General features: G+C 36.0%; 1 protein-coding gene across 1 annotated transcript in view; it reads right to left on the reverse strand.

Moving 5' to 3' along the window:
• LOC114031725 (lipoxygenase homology domain-containing protein 1-like) overlaps positions 1–24864 on the reverse strand; it is a gene marked incomplete at its 3' end in the record, with an annotated part of 576714 nt that overhangs the window by 437695 nt on the left and 114155 nt on the right. The window contains exons 6-13 of the mRNA XM_027846874.1: positions 22928–23014; positions 14227–14359; positions 10808–10959; positions 8635–8713; positions 4327–4402; positions 3618–3694; positions 3477–3508; positions 3151–3280 (exon numbers count right to left, since the gene is read on the reverse strand). Coding sequence (XP_027702675.1) covers positions 3151–3280; positions 3477–3508; positions 3618–3694; positions 4327–4402; positions 8635–8713; positions 10808–10959; positions 14227–14359; positions 22928–23014 — 766 coding nt within the window. The remainder of the gene's footprint in view (positions 1–3150; positions 3281–3476; positions 3509–3617; positions 3695–4326; positions 4403–8634; positions 8714–10807; positions 10960–14226; positions 14360–22927; positions 23015–24864) is intronic.

Raw genomic sequence — 24864 nt, forward strand, 5'->3', positions numbered from 1 at the left:
CATCATTGCCACCCACGTAGAAAAATCAGGCCTCAAATCCAGGGGTTTTTTCGCTCTGAAGTCAGTTCTCATATTATTATAACATGCTAACTTCACACAAATCCTCATAGGCAGTTAGGTAACATAGGGTTTAAGAGTGCTGAGTTTGGAGTCAGAAAGGCCTGATTTCAAATTCTGCATCAGACCTTGACTAGTTATGTGAACATGGACAGGTTACTTAGTAGCTTTCAGCTTCAGTTTGTTCATCTGCAAAATGGGCATAATAACAGCCCCTATCCCCGTTATTGGAAGGTTCAAATGAGACCATGTACAATAAAGTATTTTGCTTTCTAAAGAGAGTGTGTTAGAGAGAAGCACAAAACCTAGTGACACATAAACACTAACTATTGGAATCATAAATAGGATAAACATACACATACATACATGGATGTCCAGACACCTCATCAGAGGTTTTGGGAGAAAACAGCACCACCCTGTTGGCTGCCTAGGGTGTGATCCATCCCACTAAATAGCCTGGTTAACCCTTTAGGAACCCAGATTTATAGGTGGCACACCTGAATCCATAGGATGAACAGCTTTTTAATGAAGCTCTTCACCCACAGGAGACAACTACAATGAACGTAGGCCGCCACGGGAAGCTGGATTTTGCCAGCAATGCTGTTAAAAATCTCAGCAGGAACCCTATGAAACCGGCTCAGCCATAAATCTATCCATCAAAGGTTTAGTGTTAAAAATCAAATCACTTTACTTGTTGCTTCAGTCTGGATGTGGAGCCTTGGGGATGGATATGAGGGCAAAGAAGTTACTGGTGGAAGACTGTTGTTGTTGTCTCTGTCCTTGTTTTTGCTTTGATTATTATTTTTTAGTAGCTCATAGCTGATGACCATGAAATGAAGCCCCCTTTGGGATTTCCTGGACATTCCTATGCTGTGCAACCACTATTAGATCCCACACTGCCACAAAATGGCTCAATAGTTCTTAGAGAAATCAGCAATCTATCTCTCTGAGTCATGCAAATGGTGGGACTTAAATCCAGCAAGATAACTAGCTGGAGGAATTGATATGTGAGTGGGGAATCAAAGCCTTGCTGCCTGTTATAATATGGACTGAAAATTCCTACGCCACAAAGACACTCTTCAGAAGTTGTCCATAGGTCAGTGCTGTCCATTATAACACATTCCAGAGACGTAAAAAACTGCCTCACAGTGAGGATTTATGGGCCACCGAACATCAGGAAACCACACTGCATGCAATTATCAAAAGACCCTCTGTTACCAGAGGAATGCCAGCTAAGCCATGGAATTCTATTCACCGGCCCCAGGCACCTACCTGCTTTGGATTGCCCATTGTGGTTTACATAGTACTAGCATAGTCAAGATGACTGATGGCTCTTCAGGGCAGGACTCCCCCCACCCCCATTTTGGCAGTTACCAAGCTCTGCCCATAGATCTTTATTGACTTACTTGAGCTATTATTTATTACTAGCTTTAATCCACTGAAATTCAAGAGAACTGGAAAGGAAGAAAAGATAGTGTGTTAGAGAGAAGCACAGCATGCAATATTTAGAAAAGAGAATATTTTAGTCAGAGAAAAGATTAGGCATAAGATGATTGCAGGAAATATGCAGCACTCTTAACTGGTAAGTCTAAAAAAAGTTGATCCAAGAGCTGGGTGTTCTAAAGTGTACTATGTTCAGCAGCGGTTATAATAGGAAGGGTATTAACAAGTAACCACAGATTGTAATAATATTTTTTGAGGGAAGGAGAAGTAATTCATTTCCATGTCTTTAAGATGAATTGATTGTGTCAGATTTGGGGAAATGCAATATATAGGCATCAAAGGACATATCTGGAGACTAAAGGGAACAGGGAACAGCAAGGATCTCAAGTGGAGCTGGTGTAGGGATGATATCAAGAGATCTTTTCTTTAATTCTCATCCTTTCATATCATTTCTTAGAGACACTTCCTTTAATTATCCCCTATAAAGGACCCAGTTTTGTTTTTTGTCTGTAAAGTTTCAATTGTTTGAAATAAAGGAGTCATATAAGAATTATATTTTTTTATTCCTATAGACAATCAATGCCCAGAACTCATATTTTATCCTTTCATTAAGGAATGCCAAGCTCCAATTTCTTCACCACATCTTGTTCCATAAGATGATGACACTGTTTGTACAGCTTTAAACATTGCACGTGTTGGTCATGCATGTTAATGGAGACACTCTCTTTCTTCTAATCTGTCCTTCATACCAGTTCTAAAATAATCTTATTTAACTTACTTAGCTAGAAACTCAATCACATCAATCCTCTACTCAAAAATCTTTAGTGGCCCCCTATTATCAAATGAGTAGAATATAAAGTCCTGTGCCAGAGATTCAAAGTCCTTCATGATAAGACCTACTTTTCCAATATTTTACTGTCTTTGACACACTCCATGCTCCAGGCAAAAATAGACTACTATCTAACAAACAAAGACGCAGCTGTTCTCTTCTGCCATCATGTTTTTGCTTATGTTTTCCTCTGTGCCTAGAATGATCATACCTTAACCTGTTGAATTTCTACCCATTATTGAAAATGTAATGCAAGTGTTACTTCTTCATTAAAAATCCCATAATTTCCCCCTCACCAAGTCAGTAATGACCTTCTCCTTCAGACCTCACAGAGAACTTTTATTTAGGAACTTCCTAATATATTTGTCATATAATTTTGCATATTACATTTACTGGTGTTAATGTCATCTTCCTACTAAACTGACAACTTTATATAGGTAGGGGACTACATTGTGTGTACATATATGTGTGTGTCTGTGTTTGTTTGTAACATACACGCTCATATACATATATAAATGGAGAAAGAAAAAAGGCGACACATAGATATATAGCTATATATATGTACATACAGATTATACACACATACATATATGTATGTAGATTAGAGAGAGAGAGAGAGAGAGAGAGAGAGAGAGAGAGATGGATGGAATTCAGGATTTAGTAAATGCTTAAAAAATGGAACTGCTTAAAAAATAAAGGAGGGGAGAGGGCCTAATTCTTGTCCAAAACTACCTGCCACTTAAAAGTAAGACTCAAAAGTGAGTCTTGAAATCTGCCTCCCACAACTGCCACAGCACCACATGCTTTGGCCAAATGCTTACCATTTTTGTCTGTCTTTTCTCCAAGAGCATCAACGGAGCCATCTGGGTGGAGACGGACAAAGCCTCCACTAAGTCGGTTATAGAACTGAAGAGTGTTTCCTTTCTTCAATTTCCAACTTTCAGCAGCCCACTGATTGAAAAATAATAATATGCATAACAACAACCAAAACAAAAATGTTAAAACTAATATGAGAAGACACAAAGGGGAAATATCACATAGAAATAAACACTTCATACAAAATTTGTGTGCTGTTTGTTTTACCACTTATTAAATGGCTATTTGAAAATTGAATACACTAATTTAAGATTCAAAACAAAGTGCTTACAGCTTCTTTTCTTTGAAGTTCTAACTTCTGCCCTATGGAGATAAAGGAAAGAAGAGGCTTTAAACTTTAGCAATGTCATGGCTTCTGTAGTCACAGTAGTAAAAGCAAATTCCCCAAGACATTTGGGTACTCAGCACTTACTCCCAAAGAATGTGCTATTATCACTAGGGTACAGTTCTCTAGTAATTTTCCCATCATCTTCTCCATGATCCAGCCATCTACAAAGAGAAAAAGAATTCAACTATATTTAGTGCTCACAATGACCTATCTTTGACACTTAGCCAACCAAGTCTCAAATAATGAATAGAAGAGATTGGCGAGAGTAATCCATTTCTAGTGGGTACAAGGAAGGGTAGGGAGAAGGAATGCAAGAAGGGGATAACTGGTTCTCTACCTGAATCTGTCATAAAAGTCCACAAGCAGCCAGGAAAATAAACCTGTTCTGCCAGAATTAAAATCAGATTAGTTTAATGAAGTAACAGTCCTAATGAGGTCAAGGACATAAAATCAACATCATGTGGGCCAGAGTGCTTTGCTCTGTTACTCGGCCACAAAAACTATAACCCTAGCTCTGATCAGTGGTATCACAAATGCACTATTACATAAGGATCGAGAAAGGAGAGAATTTAAATTAAAATAGGCTAGAAATATAGCATTTTTAAAATGTATCTCTACAAGAAAAGAAACAAAAAAAAACAATAATAAATTATCCAGGTATAAATTACCAGGGACCAGGGACAATAGAAAGTGTATAGTTTTTAAATATACAAAAATTATGAACCAGAGAATCAATCACACACTGAGTTGAGGCGCACAGTGAGTTGAATTGCTTACACACACACACTGATACCTGTGACACAAGAAGGCATATTCAAGATCTGTGGTGGGGTCTTTGATCACGATATCATCGAGAAACCAACCATTTCCTAAATAAAAATTGAAGAAAGGAAAATGTAATGTTAATATGAAAGATTAATGGATGAGATTGATCTTCAAGAAAAATTAATGTGGTTTTAGATACAGGGTGAATATAAAGTTCTTAGTAAACAAATTTTAAACAGGTTGAAAAGTTATAGAAATGATGAGCTGGTTGATTTTAGAAAAATATGGAAAGAAGCATGAAAAGGTGATAAGTGAAATGAGCAGAAGCAAGAGTACATTGTATACAATAATAGCAATATTGTTCAAAGAACAATTTTGAATGACTAAGTTATTCTGAGCATTATCAATACTCAAATCAACTATAAAGGTCCCATGGAAGAAGATCCTATCCACCATCAGAAAAAGAACTAATAAATAGAAGTATGCACAGTATTGTTTTACATACATACATACATATATATATATATACATAGATAGGAAGAAAGATACATAGATAGATAGATAGATGATAGATAGATAGATAGATAGAAAGAAAGATAGATAGATATGTGTATGTATATCAAATAGTTGCCTTCTCTAGTGTGGGGTGAGGTGGGAGGGAGACAGACAGTTTGGAATTTTAAATGTAACAAAAAAAATTAAAACTAAAAAAAAGTTAACCTTATGAGACAGAAACTTTAAGCAACACATGAACAAGGTATATCAAACTTTTAATTCTTATATCTCTAACCTGATTCTTTTGTGATGTATGTTTTAAAAGGACTTTCAAAACTGTTGAATTTAACATCAAAAAATATTTACTAAGCATCCACAGTACAGCAAAGCATTAAGCTAGGTGCTCAGTGATGCACAGATGATAAGAAACTATCTCTGCTCTCAAGCTGATGACAATCTAATTGGGGAGATGAGGAATGCATTCAAATAACTACAGTATAAATCATGGTATGATACAAAGTACATATTAAAGACCCAGAGAGGAACTATGCCATCAGAGAATCAGCCTAACAATGCTTGAAGGAATTCAGCACCAATGGGAACTCAAGATGCTTTTTTTTTTAACCCACAAACACTTTTGAAGACCATTAATGAAGGCATAAAAGGACTGCAATTTACACTGGTGGAGAGTATCCACACCAGTGAAATCACAGGTCCTTTAAGTATTGAATCACTGAGGTAAGTGCATCAGAGAGGTGCAAAGTGCACAAAGGAGATATGAGGAGGGAGAGATTACATCTTGCTAAAAGGATCAAGGAAGAATGTGGAAAACATTCTAAAGTGGCTAGTAAATAATAACAAAAAATGCTTTCAACATGCTGGCCTTAAATTCTTATAAAAATATGCCCTTAATGAACAAATAGCAATTTTAATATTCTTGCTTCAAACATACATACACAGAAAGTTATAAAAGATGGAACTTAAGTGTGATCTTTAAAAAATATAAAAATAAAATTGCCAAAAGATAAATGGTCATTGGATATGAACAAAGAATTCTCAAAAGAAGAATTGCAAACTCAACAATTATATCAGTAAAAAAAAAAATAAGGATATAGTAAGTACCTATGACGTGCCGGGAACTATGCTAAGGGCTGGGGATACAGAGAAGGGCAAAAGAGTTCTGCCCTCAAGGAGCTCACAGTTTAATGGTAAAGACAACATGAAAATAACTATGTACAAACAAGGTACATACAGCATAAATTGGAGATAATTCACATAAAGGAAGGCACTAGCATTAAGGGGTATCAGGAAAGGATAAGTAGATGAAAAATAGTTCCAAATTACAAATAATAATAGAAATGTAAATGTTGCAAAACAGCTCTGAGGTTTTATGTTACACACAGCAAATTAGTGAATATGAGAAAAGATGAAAATGATCAATGTTGGGAAGCTATGGTGACAGGTACACTGATGTACAATTCTCATTTGTCTATACTACTTTAGGACCTCTCTGACTTTTCCACCATTCCTTCCACTTTCTCCACCACACGCGTGCACTCCCTTTTGTGTGTTGTCTTCCCTGATTAGATTGTAAGCTTCTTCAGGGCAAGAAATGTCTTTTTAGTACTTGCATCCACAGCACTCAGCATGATACCTGGCACGTAGTAAGTGTTTAATAAATGTTTGTTCACTTATTGATGGATAGATACATAATGCATTGAGCTACAATTTGGTACAACCCGTCTAGAAATCTATTTTTAATTATGCTTATAAAATCTAAACCCAGTGCTGGATAGGTATATATAGCCCAAGGAGTTCAATAAGAAAAAGAAAGGCTCTATATTCACACCCAAAAAAAAATTTATAGCAGCACTCTTTGTGGTAACAAAGACCTAGAAGCAAAGTAGATCCTATAAATTTGGAAATGTCTAAACAAACTGTAGCAAAATATGTGACCTAACAGTATCATGCTGTAAGAAATGATAAACATAATAAAGGGAAGCATAAAAATATTTATATGAACTGTTGCAAAGTGAAGTAAGCAAAGCCAGGGGAAAAAAAAAAAACAACTTACACAATAACTACAATAATATAAATGGAAAGAATGATAACCACAAAACAATCAAAACTGGGTGTTGCAAAATTATAGAGAAAAGGCTTGCTCCCAAAGAAGAGATATTGGGAGACACATTCCCCCTGCTCTTTTATAGAGGTAGGGGTCCATGGATATGAAACATTGTATATAACATCAGATTTTTTTAATATATTGATTGGTTTTACTATTTTTTCCTCTTTTTTATTTAAAAAAATTCTTTTTCATAAGGGTGTCTCTCTGGGAGGAGGGAAAAAGAAGAAACAGGAATAAAAATAAGTGATATAAATACAAAATATATCAGTAAAATAGATCAAAGTATGGCTTTATTATAAGTAAATAACAGTTTCAATATTTTTTGCTTCTAAAATACACTGAAAGTTACTAAAGATGAAAGCTAAACATATTCCTATAGTCAATCAATATGAATAGTGGTAATAATATTAGTAATATTTAGCATTTATATAATGCTTTAAAGATTGGAAAGTGGTTCATACATATCTCATTTAATCTAATTTAACATTTAATCCTCTCAGCAACCTTGGAAGGTATGTATTCCCATTTTTCAGATAAGGAAAAAAAGACTAAGTGAAATGTCTACAAACAATACCTAATAAATGTCTGAGACAGGATTTGACCTCAAGTTTTCCTGGTTCCAAGTCCAGTGCTCCATTTACTGATACTTCCTAGCCATAAGCCTATGGGTAAGTCATTTTTACCTTCTTTTTTTTCATTTTTACCTTCTGAGACTGCTTCTTCAGAAATGAAGAAATGAAAATAATAATACCTATAGAGTCTAACTCAGAGGATTGTTGTGGGATTCAAATCAAATAATGTATATAAAATATCTTACAAACCTTTAAGTAAGATATTCCTATCAACTAACATCATTATTACTCAAATCTCTCTAGACTCCAAGCCCCTCTTTCCTCCTACACACCCCACACTACCTTCAGGAGCACAGGAGGAAATAACAGCCTCCATGAGACCAGCCTTACATGCCCTAACCTAATAGTGATGACAAATGTCACAGTCGTATCACCCAAAGCAAAAAACTTCATAATTTAATCTTGGGCTTCTGATGTCAATCAGGTTTATCACTTCAGAACTCAGGTAAAGTGATCCTCTCTTATACAAAGAATCAATATGTTATAGATGGCATCAATTAATAACAGACCTCTAATCAGAAGAGGGATACTTTTACAAATAGCAATTAAGATTCAGTAGCTGGTTTTCTATTTTTTTCTCTGAAATCCAGCTTTAGGTAATTTAGAGTTTTAAGTGTTAGATGTATGTATAAGAATCAAGCATGTAATGTCCTATGTAGGGAAAAAATATCAGAGATTTTTGGTTAGATTCCTATTAAAATTATAGCACCACTTTAAGGACTCATGAATTTATCAGATGAAATTCTCATAATGGAAAGCACCACAGTTTACAGTATTCCAAGGGAAATTTAAAAAGAGTTTATGAGATCTGGCTATGTATGAAATGTCCATATTATTTTTCTTTTCTTTTTCTTTCTTCTTCTGTTAAAGGATATTTTTTAAAAATATACCTATCTAAAATCTAATGAACATTTGGAGAGGTTACTTAGATTTAGGTAATAAGAAGCTAAATTGCTTTCTTTATAAACACAAATTATCTCAGTCACATTACTGGGCATCAATAGTTTATAAATACACATGGTGTTTCTCATAAATACAGTAGAAACTGTTCACTTAATATTCCTGTGTAGATATGTCTCACCTGAGCCAAGTCCATCATGTGCTATAACAACCTTGTACAAATACCCAAGATGCACAGCTTCAAGAGAGAATATGTCAGTCTGCAACCAATCAATAAGAGCATAAGTAAATCTAGGTGACATTTTCAACTTTCTAACAACACTGCAAAGTAAGATAATATTAAAACAGGTAAGGAAAAATTGAATTCATTGACATGATTCAAATGAGGTGAGAAATAAAAGAACAAAAGAGCAACATAATTATATGAGTATAATCATGTTTTCAAATATTTATTTTTTTCTCATTGATGATGGTATTCCTAGGTGGTAATTATATATAAATATAATTACATAAATAATTGTGCTGTAATAATAATAATAATCTCTTCAAATGTTTAGGAGTTTATATTTAAGCACTGTAGTCTTTAACTTAGAAAGAATGCTGTTAGACCAGCCTAGACTACATCAATCCAAAGTAATTTCAGGAGACTTGCTTTGTTTAACTTATGTTTTGCTTAACTATGCATTATGTTTAACTATGTTTTGCTTAACTATGCATATTTGTCAAAAGAGTTTTAGGGTTTTTCCTAGTAGGGGAGGGTGAAAAGGAGGGAAAATAAATGCCTGTTAATTTAAAAAAAATAAATTTTAATTTACATAAAAGTAATTTTATAATTCTGATACAAAAGAAGGCAGAGCTTTGGTGACAGAAATCATAATTCTTTCAAGTCCTGAATTGTTGTTATACTCAAAAATAGACATGCCTACCTTGTTGTGGTTTGTACATGTCCAATACAGGAAAAAGTGAAAAGTCTCAAGATACTTTTATATGAAAATCAATATAACAATTTGGTCCTGGCTTAGATCCTGGGAAGATACAAGTCCCTATTACTGGATGACCAGAAAACTAAAATGAAAATAAAACACCTACAAGATTTTCTCTTTAGGGGTATATACCTAATAGTGGTATTGATGTGACAAAGAATATGTGCAGTTTAATAGCTTTTGGGGTATATTTCAAATAACTTAGCAGAATGGTAGAACCAATTCACAGCTTCACCAACAGTACATTTGCCTGTTTTCCCATAGCCCCTCTGGCATTTGTCATTTTCCTTTTTTTGTCAGCTATGCCAATCTGATGAGTGTAAGGTGGAAAGCATCAAAGTTGCATTTCTCTAATTATTCGTGATTTAGAGTGATTTTTTTAATAGGGTTATTGGCAGCTTGTATTTCTTCCTTTAAAAGTTACCAGATCCTTTGACCATTTATCATTAGGAATGACCCTTGTTCTTATAAATTTGAAATGGTTTCTTATATATCTTGGATATAAAACCTTTATCAGAGAAACCTGTCATAAAGATTTTTTCCCAGTTACCTGCTTCCTTTCTGATATTAACTACATATGATTTGTTTGTGTTGAAACTTTTTATTTTTTCATAATCAAAATTGTCTAGTTTATCTTGTGTGACCTTATCAATTGTTTACTTATGAACTCTTCCCTAGCTACAGATCCAAAAATGTAATTTCTTCATTCTTTCTCTAAATTGTTTATAATGGGATCTTTTATATTTAGGTCATATATCTATTTGGACCTTATCTTGGTGTATGGGGTAAAGTATTACTCTTCAATATTTCATAGATCTATGATTTCACCTCTGCTTCTACTAATGTAACTCTTAGCCCCTCCACACATAGGCAATTTAATGAGTTATTGGAATCCCCCCACCCAAAAAAAGGATCATGTCACAGCCACACCTGCAGTGGGCAGCCTCCCCACACTTAGCTGTCTTGACTTCAGATGCTGTGTCATGTCTATATCTTCATGCACATATGCAAACCCTTTCCAGATAGAAAGTAAATTCCAGAGTCTGTGCTCCACTTCCATATCCTTAAAGAACCCACAATCCCCTTTAAACCCCAAGGAAAAAAGCAGGACTTCACTGGAAGAACAAACACCCAGGAGAGTTATAAGCAAAATGCTTTGTGATAGATCTTTTTTGCTTAATAAAATGAATGCAAATATAGCATATAATTAAATATAGCATTAAATCCCCATTACCTAGTAATAATTATTATATATTCATAGTGAATAATAAATGTTAAAACAAATATTCAGAGAATAATTACTCCCAGTCATATAATGTAAAGGTAGGATTTTTTTTTAAAGATTCAGAGAAATGGATTTTGCTCACTCACTTGTCCTTTTAAAAATTTCTTGGGGTTCTTTGATCTAAACAGTTGCCTGGAGCCTGTATCTCCTTTCTCTCCATAGATAGAAATGTAGACTTTGGATTCTGTCCCAGCATTCCACCGTTCTCCTGTTGTCACACGTACCTCATACACTGTCACTGATGAGAAAAGGAAACTATGCTATACATCCCAAACACTGCTGGCTTGAGAGAGTCACATGGACATAGGAAAAGAAAATCACCCACATCCATCAATTATAATGGGTGCTAGTGCAGAATCTGCATTTTCTAACATAAAATGCAATGAGGTAGAACCTTGTTTTGATTGCATGGATATTTTCCCTGGGTTGTCACAATGGGACATGAAAATTGAAATCCAGTGTAAATGAATCACAGTTTAAAAATAAATCTCCATTTGGAGTAATAACAAGGCAAAATATTTTTCTTTTAAAAAAAATCTGTGTAAATCTAAGATCCCAGGTACATCCTAGCACACACTACATAGAGGTACCAGAGTACCTAGCATATATTAACCATTAAAAGAGACATTACTTTCATTTTTCAGACTTGCCAACATGCTTAGTCTGTCCTGAAGTATGAACAACCTGCCTCAGAGGTCAGTGTTTTAAAGATTTCATTTCCTTTTTTTCCAAATGATGGTGTTGCTTGAATGTGCCATAAATAGTAATTGTGGATCACTCTTATGACCATAGTCAGAATGACAATTCTTTTACTTTCAGGATAGGAATTTAGAAGGTAAGTAGGTAAGAAAATAAACTAGCTTCAGAATCTTCCTTAATATATTCATACATGTGCCCTGTAAATTGAAATAAGTGATGGTTACTTCATTAAAATAGCACTCTGAGAAAGACAGAAACATATATGTCTTTGTTCACAGCTTTCTCTAGCCATACTCATTGTAAACCATCTTGAGACACACATTTCAAACACCAGGAGAGCAGGTAAATATCATATTTCTTTCTTTTGCCTGACATGATAATGATTGTCTCATTCTTTCTCCTTCATGTACACAAAGGAAAACAATATCACAAAAGAGAAGATAAAACTATCTCACTTAATTCTGCTTTTTGTGGTTTATACATCAAGACAATTAAGTTGCACAGTAGATAGAGCACTGGGCCTAGAGTCAGAAAGACCCAAATTCAAATCTGGCCTCAGACATTTATTAGTTGTTCAACTGAGGACAAGACATTTAACCTCTGTTTGTCTCAGTTTCCTCAATTATAAAATAGGAATAATAATAACACCTACCTCCCAGGGTGATTGTGAAGATCAAATGAGATCTTTGTAAAGTGCTTAGCACTTAGTGAGTGCTTAATATGTTTGTTTCTATCCTTTCTTTCTACACCAATCTAAAACAAAAACTGAAAGCACAATACCCAGAGCTACCATTTTATTGAAGATATTTCTAGTGAAAATGAATGTAACATCTGTAATGACCTAGAAGAAAGTTAGACAACAACCTAACAGGGTTAGGTACCATTTAATATTTTCTGGCTTAGTTGACAAGAAAAATTATCATACATATGGCACCAAGTTTGGTAAGGGTGTCTAAGCACCTTATGAATAGAATTGGAACACTAAGCAACATAGAAAAACCAGGGGCTGGATGTGGAGATATTCAGCAATAAACCCATGCAATGGGGACAAGGATTAAACAGTTTCCATAATTAAGGATACAGAAAATGGGGGTTTTTAGTGTATACACTTGAAGCCTATATTTCACTCTAAAGGAAGATGAGGTAATATGCAGATACATTGCAACTATTGCTACTGTAAACAGAATGACCTAGGAAACAGAATCAAGTATAATTTCTCCCTTGCTGAGGCCTCTGAGCATTGAAGAGAGTAATCTGAGCACGATTTCTGTACTTTTCCTCTTAGCAGACAGGGTTGTTCAGAACTCTTCAGTTGAATCTTAATTTCAGTGGCTTAGGCAATGTCTAAGGGCAAGAAAAAGGATTCAATTGGACTTATAACCATATAATGAAGTGGCGGGGGTGGGGAGGGCGGTAAGGAAAGATTCCTAACTCCCTATAACAAATTTCTTACCTGGCCATCTTTCCCACTTACCAGTAATAAAATGAATGAAAGCAATTAGGGGCACATTTTTGCCTGAAGTAAAGCTAAGTGACATTATGATACTCCTTTTAGCACCCTACTCATAGTTCTCCTTTATATATTTCTTTAGAAGTTTGGAAAGTCCAATTTTCAGTAGGATGATGCTTGGAATGGGGGAGGAGAATTAGATCTGTCATCATCATCATCATCATCTGCTAAGGCTCCAATTTCACAATTTTCCTCTTCCTTTTTCTCCCTTTCCCAAAGTGGAAAGCAAGAGAGAGTAGCTAATGGTGTCAAAGAGGTTTATAGGATGATTAAGTCCATGTGTGTATTATTGATGAAACATAGCTATGGCAGTATATAGAAATGTAGAATGGCAAATTACATTTCTGAATGAGAGGAATCAGTAGGACGTGGTAGAGGAAGCACTGGATTTGGAATCAGGAAGATTTGGGTTTTAATTACACAGCTAACACTTCCTAGATGTAGTGAATACAGGGAAGTTATTTCTCCTTTCTGATCCTCAGCTTCCCCTTCTGTAAAATGAGGGTAATGATAGCCACATACCTACCTCAAAAAGCTATTGTTGGGCTCAAAAGAGATTAAGGTATGTAGAGTGCTTTGCAATCTTTAAAGCACTTTGCAAATGCCAGTCATTATTAAAAAACCATTATCTCACAGCATCTTCAATTCTTTATTAACATTAAAGATTGTACTATTAGTTACTGCCTATGAGCTAAAATTTCTCTCTCTTTCTCTCTGCTCATCTATCTCTCTGCATCTCTCTGTTTATCTATGTCTCTCCCTCTTTCTCACTCTTTCTCTCACATCCTCTCTTTCTGTCTCTGTGTCTCTCTGCCTCTGTCTCTCTTTCTCTCTATCTCTCTCTTTCTCTCTCTCTCTGTGTCTCTCTGTCTCTGTCTCTCTCCATCTTTCCGTCCCTTCTTTCTCTGTCTCTGTCTCTGTTTCTATCTCTAGTCTCTGTCTGTATCTCTGTCTCTGGTCTCTGTCTCTCTGTCTCTCTCTTCTCTTTCCTTTCTTTCTCTCTCCCTTCCTCTTTCTGAGGAGTGGTACTGAGTATGGGGTTGATCAGAGAAACTTTCACTTAACATGTAACTTTTTCAATAGCCTCTAAAAACTAAAGCATTCAAGGGCCTTTGAGCTCCCCTTCATCTTCCTCACACAATGCTTCCCCTAGGAATCAGACATTCCAGAATTTGAGTCAGTGTTTTTAAAGGGTGGAAGATACAGCAATTATTAAACTGCAGCAACAGGTAAGAAGCTGCTTGGCTTTGAGGGCCAAATGCTGTCAGCTCTGTTTCAAGTTTTATCTTCCCTTACCTGGAAGGATTGGCTGGCCTTTTTGAAAAACAGGCAATTCCCGACAGATTTCCCCATCCTCTCGATCTTGAGCCAACCAGCGGCAAACAGGGATATAAAACTTTTCCCCTGAGAAAAGGTTCTGCAATTTTATCTGGAATGTCAACAATATGATGCATGGAGTATATGTAATGGAATAAAATGGCAGTGTTTGATAAACCAACCCTCCCCAAAATTCATGGAAATCTTTAATTGCATTTAACACATCAGGGATTTCACCATTCGAAATGAGTGATGATACCGTTTTTGCACATCCATGCCAACTAGAATGGCAATCCCTTTAGCTTCACAAAGGCACTTTCTTAAATAAAATATGCCAATTTACATCTAAAACACTGCATATTGTCTAGTCCTCCATTCCTGGAAGGTATTCTCCTCACCTTCGTCTTACAGACTCATATATCTAGAGCTGGAAAGAACATTAGAAGTCATCTTGTATTAACTTTTGTTTTACAAATGAAGAAACTGAGCTCTAGGATCATTAAATATTTTGTCCAAGTTCACACAGGTAGTAAGCATCAGAAGGAGGATTTGGACCAAGGTTTTCTACTTGAGAACCACTGTACCATACTTTTCTCTACCTTTACAATCTCCTTACTCCTATCCAAGTACTCCACAATCCAGGGCCACTGTTGTTCCTCATACAAAACATTTCATTTCCTAAGTTCTAGAGATACCATTCTAAAAGCAAGCTAGTCCCTGACCTCGAGGACCTTCCATTCTAAGAGGAGGAGTGAATACACATAGTAAGGTACAGCTGCAGGGTAACAAGGCTCACAGGTCTTCAGATTGTAGTGTCAAGACACTTGGCAAGGTTTGGAGAGGCAAAGAAGATGAGCTATTATCACATCCACCTTCTCTGTTGTGAACTCTATGGGAATTATCTTGGTGTAACATTCATATTGCCCCTAAGACATTAGCCATAAAAGGAGCTTAATAAATATTTGTTGAGGATAGTGACAATGATGTTGACTCTGAGACAAGAAGATATAAACCAGGGACAACCAAACTGGAGAGTCATTGCTAAAATAGCAAATAAAGAAAGGCAAAATGAATATTCAGTAAAAAAAAAAATGTTATAAATTCTTGCTCTGAAACACTGTGTAACCTTGGGCAAATTGCTTAACCTTTCTGTCTCAGCACCCCATCTTCATAATGGATATAGTAATAGTTGCCCCCTATCAATCTCATGGGATTAGCAAGAAGACTAATTATAACTTTGAGAGAAATTGCTTTGTCCTACTGTGAGAGCAGACAGACAAGTTATTATTACTATAGATATTCATGGATTAAATTGACATCACTTTTCTAAACCTTACACAGTATAAAAAGTATCAATGTTATGTGAAAATCTAGGAAGTAATTCTTCATTTTGAGCTCTAATAGCTTTCTCCTCTCTCTTCATAAAGTTAGATAAGATTCTCGTCCTGCTTCAGGCTTCTTCAGACTTTAGTCTAAGATGATGATTTTATTAACTGCTATATATTATTTTTGCTAATGGAATAAACAATCTGTTCTTGTCTCCTATGAATTTTTCATTAATTTTCTCACATACTATGACACCACACAGAAATAATACATTTGCCAGGCAAATTACCAAGAATTTGCATAGCAGGTTACTTTGCATTTTAGATTTTTTTTCACTTTACAACATAATTTATCTCTCAAAATTTGAAAATAATACAACCAACTAAAAGAGGGTCAAAAGGCAGCAGAATCTATGGCATTGGAGATCTTCATTTATTGGGAATCACAAAAATAAGGCAGGTTTTAAATTGTGAACAATCTGAAAGTCAAAATGTCTTCCATTGAAATAATGAAAAGAACTCTCTTTGCCAGAATTCATAAGAAAAAGGATCTGAAGAGGCAAAGGAAAATGCCAAATTGTGTCAGGAGACTAGAGGTCAGAAATACATAACTCAGAAAAAAAGAGAGGAAATAGGACCCTGAAATATTTTGAGCTAAGCTATGTGTGGAGGTGGCATAATAGGATAGAGAGCCAGGCCTGGAGTCAGAAAGACTCATCTTCCTGAGTTCAAATCAGGCCCCAGACACTTACTAGCTGTGTGACCCTGCACAAGTCACTTAACCCTGTTTGCCTCAATTTCCTCATCTATAAAATAAGTTGGAGAATGAAATAGTAAACTACCGTTATATCTTTGCCAAGAAAACCCTAAATGGGATTACAAAGTCAGACACATCTGAACAACAACATAAGCAAAGTAAGAGTCAGAAGCTATGGAACCTCACAGGAATGTATTATTTGTGCTCCAAGACATGCCTCACAGGTGCCTTCAGGACAGAGGTTATCTAGTCATAAATTGTAAGAGGATGGATAGACAAGTAATAGTTGGCAATGTCACCCTCTAAAGGTTGGTAATTTGTCGATATGAAAACAATTCTGTTGCCTTCCTGGTGCATGGATAGTGTTAAGAAAAAAATTCCATGCTTTAAAGATTGCAAAGCAATCACACACCTTAATCTCATTTAATCCTAACAATAGCTTTTTGAGGTAGATATTGTGGCTATCATCACCCCATTTTACAGCAGGTGAAGCTGAATCTCAGAAAGGAGAACTTGCCATTTGTAATAGGGGCAACCTTTACTGAAATTGCATGAAAAGAAAAGGAAGAAAAGAGACAGAAGAGGGTGGAGGAAAGGAGAGGGACACAGGGTGAAGAGTGGAAAGGGGAAGGGCAGAAGGAAAAGGCAGAGGGAGTCATGGGGAAAGGGAAGGAAGGTTGGGGCAGACACAGAAAAACAGAGGCAAAGAGAGATTAAAGCAGAGAGACAGAGAGACAAAGACCAAATCTAACATTCGTAGAAGTCTTTCTCCTGAAAAAGAAAGCTTCAGGCATACCTTACAGGCAAAGAAAACACAATGTGATCAATTAAGACAATTTTAGGTTGCAGGCAAGGCCAAGAACATCTTTGAAGAACAGAATGTACAGAAGATGATTCTGTCTTTACTTTGAACTATTTCACATTCCTGTTATTAGCAAGATTTTGCATAGTTAGGACAAAGTGCCCTTAAACTTAAAATAACTGATTTAATTCCTTGAAGTTACCTGCTTCCTCCACAAGGTAAAGCATATTGTTTAATTAAGCACTAGAGCTTTTCTTTTTTAATATGTTTATCAAAACAGGACAAAGAAGAGGGCATCCTGAGACTTGTTAGGCCAGCAGCTGTCTGGCTACTCCTAGTGATTCATATGGGAACAAACAATTCTGGCAGAATGAACCTAGAAGGCTCTGCTAGGGATTATGACCTCTTTGGAAAGAAAACTAATGCCTCAGGAGCACAGCTGGTATTCTCAACATTGCTGACAATTAGGGATTTCAGAAAACAAAAAGAGATTTAGGAAGTCTAAGAATGGGATTTGGATTTCTGGACCATATCTTAAGATATAAGAATAATGGACTCTTGGTCAGAAATAGAGTAATATATTCCTAAAACCTTAAAAATCTTAAACTGAAAAAGGAAGTTGAAGGGAGAAAACTCCGGCAATATATAGTTTCAGAATAAAAAGAACAAACAGCTAGCATTTATGCATCACTTTAAAGTTTGAAAAATATTTTATAAATATTATCTCATTGTATCATCACAACAACCATAGGAGGCAGGTGGTATTATTATCCCCATTTTACAGTTAAGAAATTGAAGACAAAGTTAAGAGATTTGCCTAGGGTCATACAGCTAAGATGAGGACAGATTTGAACTCAGGCCTTCCTGAATCCTAGGCCCAGTACTCTATCTCCTCTGCTCCCTCACTGCCTTTTCATCCAATAGCAAATCATGATCTGGTTAAGTCCATTAGATTTTTTTCTCTTGTATAATTAATTCAAAATTCTTTAAATAATCACAGATTTCACTTAGGAGGCACTACAATGTTTGAGGGCTTGGTACAATCAGGACAAGAGTATCTATAGGACCTCACTATCCACAGGGAATTTTTCTCTTTATTAGGACTCTGCACTATTCAATGGCCAGGATAGCTGCAAACACCCTTGATGAACATACATTTCCTTTTTTAATGCTCACAATATTAATAATCAATGGATTGTCAAGCAAACTTATCTCTGTTGTTACATCTTCCAAGGAATTCCATATGACATTGACCTATGCACGAGAGATGCTTTGTTGGAGCAAAGTTTTTAAGGCAGCATTTTGCTCTTCCAAATCAAATGATTTTTGAGCATCAGTAAGCACTAAGCACAGTGAGTGGTTGTAATTTCCCATCATTCTGTCAATTGTGGGACTATAATGATGATGATGATGACAATGATGATAATAGCTGATATAAATATAGTGATTTAATGCTTCCACAATGTTTAGCACAATCTTATTAGACCCTCATGACAACTCTACACTATCATCTCAATTTTTACAGATGGGGCAACTGAACCTAAAGAGACTAAGGAACTCTCTCTCATGGTCGCAGAGCTACTAAGTGTTAGAAGCAGGATTTAAACATGGGTATTACTATCTCTAAGTCTAGCACTGTATCTATATGCCCAACTTTCCATCAAAATGTGGTCTGTTGGTCACTATCAGTCAGACAATCCACTTGTCCCTTTCTCAAACCTTTATCAGTAATGTTTATGATATATATGCAGATCATTCTCATAAAGATTTTGTGGAGATGGGAAAGTAGGCATATTATTCTTTGTTGATGTTTTTTCAACTACTAATTTCCAGTAATAATAACATGTATTATTTTTTTTCAAATTATTTGGTATCTCTCACTTCTACCTGTTTTAAAAATCAGTCCTTAGTGTCCTTAAAAATGAATTGCCCTTAGCATGGATCTTCTCTGTGCATACTTAATCTGGCCTAGTTGCTCTCCTGGTTTTCTTTAGTGGCACTTCAAATTCTTCATGAAGCATAACGGGGACTATGATTTTGTTGTCCACATGTGGTGGTTCTCCTGTCACTGATGGAGGAAATAGTTTGTTAAAAATGTATTGGTAGAGGGGCAGCTAGGTGGCGCAGTGGATAGAGCACGGGCCCTGAAGTCAGGAGGACCTGAGTTCAAATCCGGCCTCAGACCAAACACTTGACACCTACTAGCTGTGTGACCCTGGGCAAGTCACTTAACCCCAATTACCTAAAAATAAATAAATAAATAAAATGTGTTGGTAGAGCTTTTCCATTTTTCATCTCATTGTTATCTTCCTTCCAGTTTAATCCTTAAATGCTCACTTGATGACATGGCTTAATGGGGCTTATTGGCAATCTTTTTGTAAACTTATTTGTTTTGGGTTTCCCCTCAATACATCTCAAGGTTTTGTAAGGAGATCATCTACAATCTACCATATTCAAATCCTCCAAATTTTTTATGTACAATTTTTATTCTAAACTGTCACTGTCCTTGGCTACCATATTTCCACTTGAGGACGGTTTTTAGGTTCTTTTGGACTCATCCCAGCAGTTGTTGTGTTCATTAAATATTCTCAAGAAATGATGAAATAGCATGTCAATATATTTTCTTTTACCCATTTTTCATTTTTCAAAAAAGCATCAATAGCTTATCTAAATAGTGATTTTTTTAATTGCAAATCAACTGTTAAATTATATTCTTCCTAGTTTATTGATTTTTTTGGTTATTGGTTTTTACGTTTGCTCTATCATGTTGATGTCTCTATATAGACATCTGATGAAGAAATGACTCTTACTCTGATGATCATTCATTTCCTACTAAATATAGCGAATTTATTGTGTGTGTCTGTATGTATGTGTTGTGTGATGTTTCCTAGTGTTTGTCATGTCCAGTGCCTATAAGCTCTCTTGAAGAAAGCATTTATGATATATAGGTATGAAATATTTGTGAAGTCTACAAGTCTTTGACATCTATCATTTTTTTAAAAATTCTGAGCCATATTTCCTTTTGGTGGTGGTAGTGGTGGAAGTTTTTTTAAATTCAATTTTATTTTATTTTTAGGTCCACATTCTGTCACCCCCATCTCATCTCGCCGTTGAAAAAGTAATAAAAGCAAAGCCTCTTTAACAAGCATGTATGGTCAAGCAAAACGAATTCTACATTGGACATGTTAAAAAAATAATCTCAATCTTCAGTCTGAGCCTCACTTCTCTGTCAGGAGATGGGTAGCATGTTCCCTCACAAGTTCTTTGGGATTGTGGTTGATCATTATGTTGATCAGAGTTTCAAAGTCATTTAAAGTTGTTTGTCTTAATATTATTGTTATCATATAAATTGTTCTACTGGTTCTACTCACTTCAATTTTCCTCAGTTAATAAAAGTCTACACAGCTTTCTCTGAAACTATCTTCTTCATCATTTCTTACAACACAATGGTATTCTGTTACATTCACGTATGATGTCTTATTCACTCATTTCCCTATTGATGGGTACTCCCTCAGTTTCCAATTCTTTGCCACCATAAAAAGAGCTATTGGGGAAGCTAGGTGGCGCAGTAGATAGAGCACCGGCCCTGGATTCAGGAGGACCTGAGTTCAAATCTGACCTCAGACACATAACACTTACTAGCTGTGTGACCCTGGGCAAGTCACTTAACCCCATTGCCTAGCCAAAAAAAAAAAAAAAGAGCTATTATATTTTTTACATATGAATCCTTTTCCTCTTTCTATGATCTCTTTGAGGTATAAACCTAGCATCACTGGGTCAAAGGGAATACACAATTTAATAGTTTTTTGGAGCTTGGTTCCAAATTACTTTCCAGAATGGTTGAACCAACTCACAGTTCCCTAATAGTGCACTAATGTACCTGTTTTCCATATCCCCTACAGCATTTTTCATTTTCCTTTTTTGTCAGCTTTGCTAAGCTGGTGTGTATGAGGTAGAACTTCAGAGTAGTTTTAATTTGCATTTCTCTGATTGCTGGTGATTTAGGGAGTTTTTTTCATATGGTTATTTATAACTTGGATTTTTTTCCTTTAAAAATGATCTGTCTATATCCTTTTACTAATTGTCAATTGGGAAATGACTGAGTCATATTTTCTAACAATTTTGCCAGTTTTCTTCTCTGCTCATCTTTACATTTAAGTCATTGATTATCAAAGCAAATATTGATTTAATCTGGAGGGTCTTTCTTATCAAGTTACTTGTAGAATTTCTCTATCTGATCATTTTCTATGAAAGATGTTGATGCATAATCTTCCACTATGGAGATCTTTTTGTGAATAACTAGTAAGAATTATAATATATTACCAAGAGCACCTTGACATTACATTTCTGCTGCCTTTGGATATGCTACCAATTCTTTTCTTTGTAGTTCTGAAGAGAACCTATGAGCCACCTTTCCAGTTAGTTAGATTGTCTTTTTGTCTTCTGGCTTCATTTATAACAAGAATGTCAAAGTTGATTTGATCCAATTCCTCTACTTATTCATTGGACAAGAATTATACATTTAGAGTAGAAACAGTTAAATTAGCATTTATAGGTATAATTATTAGTATCCTCTGTCCCTATTCTCCCCCCGTGCTACCGTCCCTGTAGAAGGAGAAGGGAAAAATATAGGATGGGAGCCATTTATATTTTTCTTTCATGTGTTGCCATAGCCAAAGAATTCATCACCAAGTAGTCACCCTGCTAATGATGGGTATCTTTGTACTTATTAGAGCTGTCCTCAGAAAATACTCATAGTCTATTGTTAGAACCATATTCTCTTGTTGAAGCTATGCTAGAACTTTTCAGAACTTGCACTCTGCTGTCTTGGACACATAGTAGCTGTGTGTCCCTGGGACAATTCACTTGATTTCTCAGTGCCACCAGATAACTCTAAGATTAAAAGATATACCAAATTACCAATTTACATCATTGAAAGGCATCCCTTGACTGGGAGGTCTGCTTACAAATGAAGCCACAGGTCTTGACCAAAAAACAAACAAACAAATAAACAAAAACCCCAAGTTCATTATGCTGAAATATTTTTCCCTAAGATGATGTGAATGTCAATAAAGCAGCAAGGTGGCACAGTGGATCGAAAGCTAGACTTGACATCAAGAAGACCTGAAGTTCAAATCCCACCTCAAATTAACACTTAACTGTAATGCTGGACAAGTCACTTAACTTCTGTCAACCTGTTTTCTCTTTTGTAAAATGAGCATAATAATAGCACCTGCATCATAGGGTTGTTATGAGGATCAGATGAAATAATATGGGCAAAGTGCTTTGAAAACTTTAAAATGCTTCATAATGCTACCTATTATTACAAATAGGCAGCTAGGTGGCTCAATGGATAGATCACCAGGCCTAGAGTCAAGAAGACCTGAGTTCAAATCTGAACTCAGACATTTACTGGCAGTGTGACCATGGGCAAGGCATTTAACCTCTGTTTGCCTTAATCCAATGGAGGAGGAAATGGCAAACCACTCCAATATCTTTGCCAAGAAAACCCCATGGGCAGTATGGTCCATGGGGTCACAAAGAATCAGACAGAACTGAAGGAATGAACAACAACAATTATTACAAATGCTGGTTATGATCAAGAATGTGTAGCACTGCTTCTTCCAGGCAATTTTTTAAATGAGCTAAATCCATAGTCAAGGTCATATAATGACAGAAAAGGCTGATCTGAGACAATATACTCTCTTGGTCACTAAAAGGAAAGAAAAGCCATTTGCTATCATAGCTGTCATAACAGGATGGCCAAAGGATGAAAAATTGTTTGTATGTTCTCACCTCTTTACAATGCCAGGCAGGAGAGAGACCAGAATTACTGTGGCCGATGCGTATCTTGTGGAGCTCTCCAATATCTCCAGTCTTTAGCTGTCAGAGAGTCCCAGGGAATAGATTTGATGGTCAATTCATAAAATTCATGGGAAAACAGTTCATGTTACTACCTTACCTTCTAAGGCTGTGTCTGATGTGTACACAGTGGCAGGATCATTATAAATCCTTTTGTCCGGTAATTTTCACTGGACAATCAACCACAGAAGAGAGATAATCTCAGCTAGTTTTGATGCCATATGGAAAGGTCATAGCCAATAGGTTCAACCAAGAGGAATGATCTGAATGCTTCTATAGTGCTTCTGCCTCCTCTCTCAGGAATGTATGAGGAAGTAGGTTGGCTGAATACAAAAAGGTTAGCTGTATTTGACAAATAGGATCAAGTGGAGGAGAAGATATGGTCCAATGTGGCCAGATCTAAGGTCTCTAACCACTCTCCTCCCTGATACCAGGACAGACACAGTTTCCATGGTAAAGTATTCTTTTTTTAAACTTTTATTTTATTTTTTATTTGTGGAATGAAACAAGCATTTCTATAACATAGTATGATAAAATGATGCTTGCACATGAAACTGCAAATCTGTTACATGCAACTTGCTATTTCTTTTAAATATATAATAAAGTATCATGTAACTATCTTTTTTTCCTGTTTTCTTCCCTCCCTCCACTCTGCTCTACCATTAGACACAAATAGGTGTTTGTGTACATATATGTACATATATATATACATATATGTATGTAAAATTATTCTATACATACTTCTATTTATCAGTTCTTTTTCTGGATGTAGATGACATCTTTCTTCATATGTCCTTTATTTTTAATTTGTATATTTTTAATAGTCAAAATGACTTCATCACTCAAATTGGTTCTCAAGTATCCTCGAAAGCCCAGTCATTCACAATGAGCAGCCTCCTGTAGCAGCTTCAGAAAGAGCTGGAGTTTGCTCAGACTTCATTCAAGCATTTTGTTGCTGTAATTGCAATCTGACTCTGGATTGTGGATATCCTGACCTTGATTCTGGACACTAACTTCAACTCTAGCTATTCCTGGCTGTAGTTTCCGAGTCATTGGATGATGATCCCTGGCTTTGACTTCAGAATCACTGACTCATGAGTCTTTCCTACTGCTATTCTCACTCTTGCCCCCATCTTGGTGTTTTCAAATGGTGTTTATTTTGCTTACCTCTTATCATTATGCTAGGACCTAGGACTTAAACTCTTTCCGTGGCCCACTGGGGAAATCCCCTTACCACACAATCAGCCACTGTGTATCTTCCCCTGGCTCTTAGCTGACCTCCAGTATCCACTCAAAGTGCTCCCCAGCCTACATTGAAGGATGATGGGGGGCAGTAGAAGCAGTTTGCCAATACTGATAACTGTTAGTGATCTATTTCTCTGGCTCTGCTCTGTTCCGATCTGTGATTGATTCTCGTCAACTACTGTCTCTGATTCATTGACATGGCTGAGTACTTAAAATGGCATTTAAAGCCCTTTACTCTCTGACTTCAACACATATTTATAGGCCTATTTCACTCTATTCCTCTCCATGTCTGCCCCATTCTAGTAAAACCAGCCAGTTTGCTCTACCTTGAACTTGGCATTACATCTCCAACCTTCATGGCTTTGCACAAGCTGTGTCCATGGCTGGAAAGCACTCCTTCTTCAATTTGTTCTCAGAATCTCTGGTTTCCTTCAAGGTTCAGCTTATGTATCATTATTAATAGGAGTCTTGTCCTGATACTGAGACCCTTAATTATTGCGTACTCTAATCTTTCAAATAATAACTTATATACTTCTTTGGATACATGTTGTCCCTCTCCACCCCCACTCCCACTGGCAGTAGAATGTGCTAGTTTTGTATTCTTGACATCTAACACAGTGCCTTGC

Source organism: Vombatus ursinus, unplaced genomic scaffold (assembly GCF_900497805.2).
Source record: "Vombatus ursinus unplaced genomic scaffold, bare-nosed wombat genome assembly UNPS02015255.1, whole genome shotgun sequence".
Classification (NCBI taxonomy): domain Eukaryota; kingdom Metazoa; phylum Chordata; class Mammalia; order Diprotodontia; family Vombatidae; genus Vombatus; species Vombatus ursinus.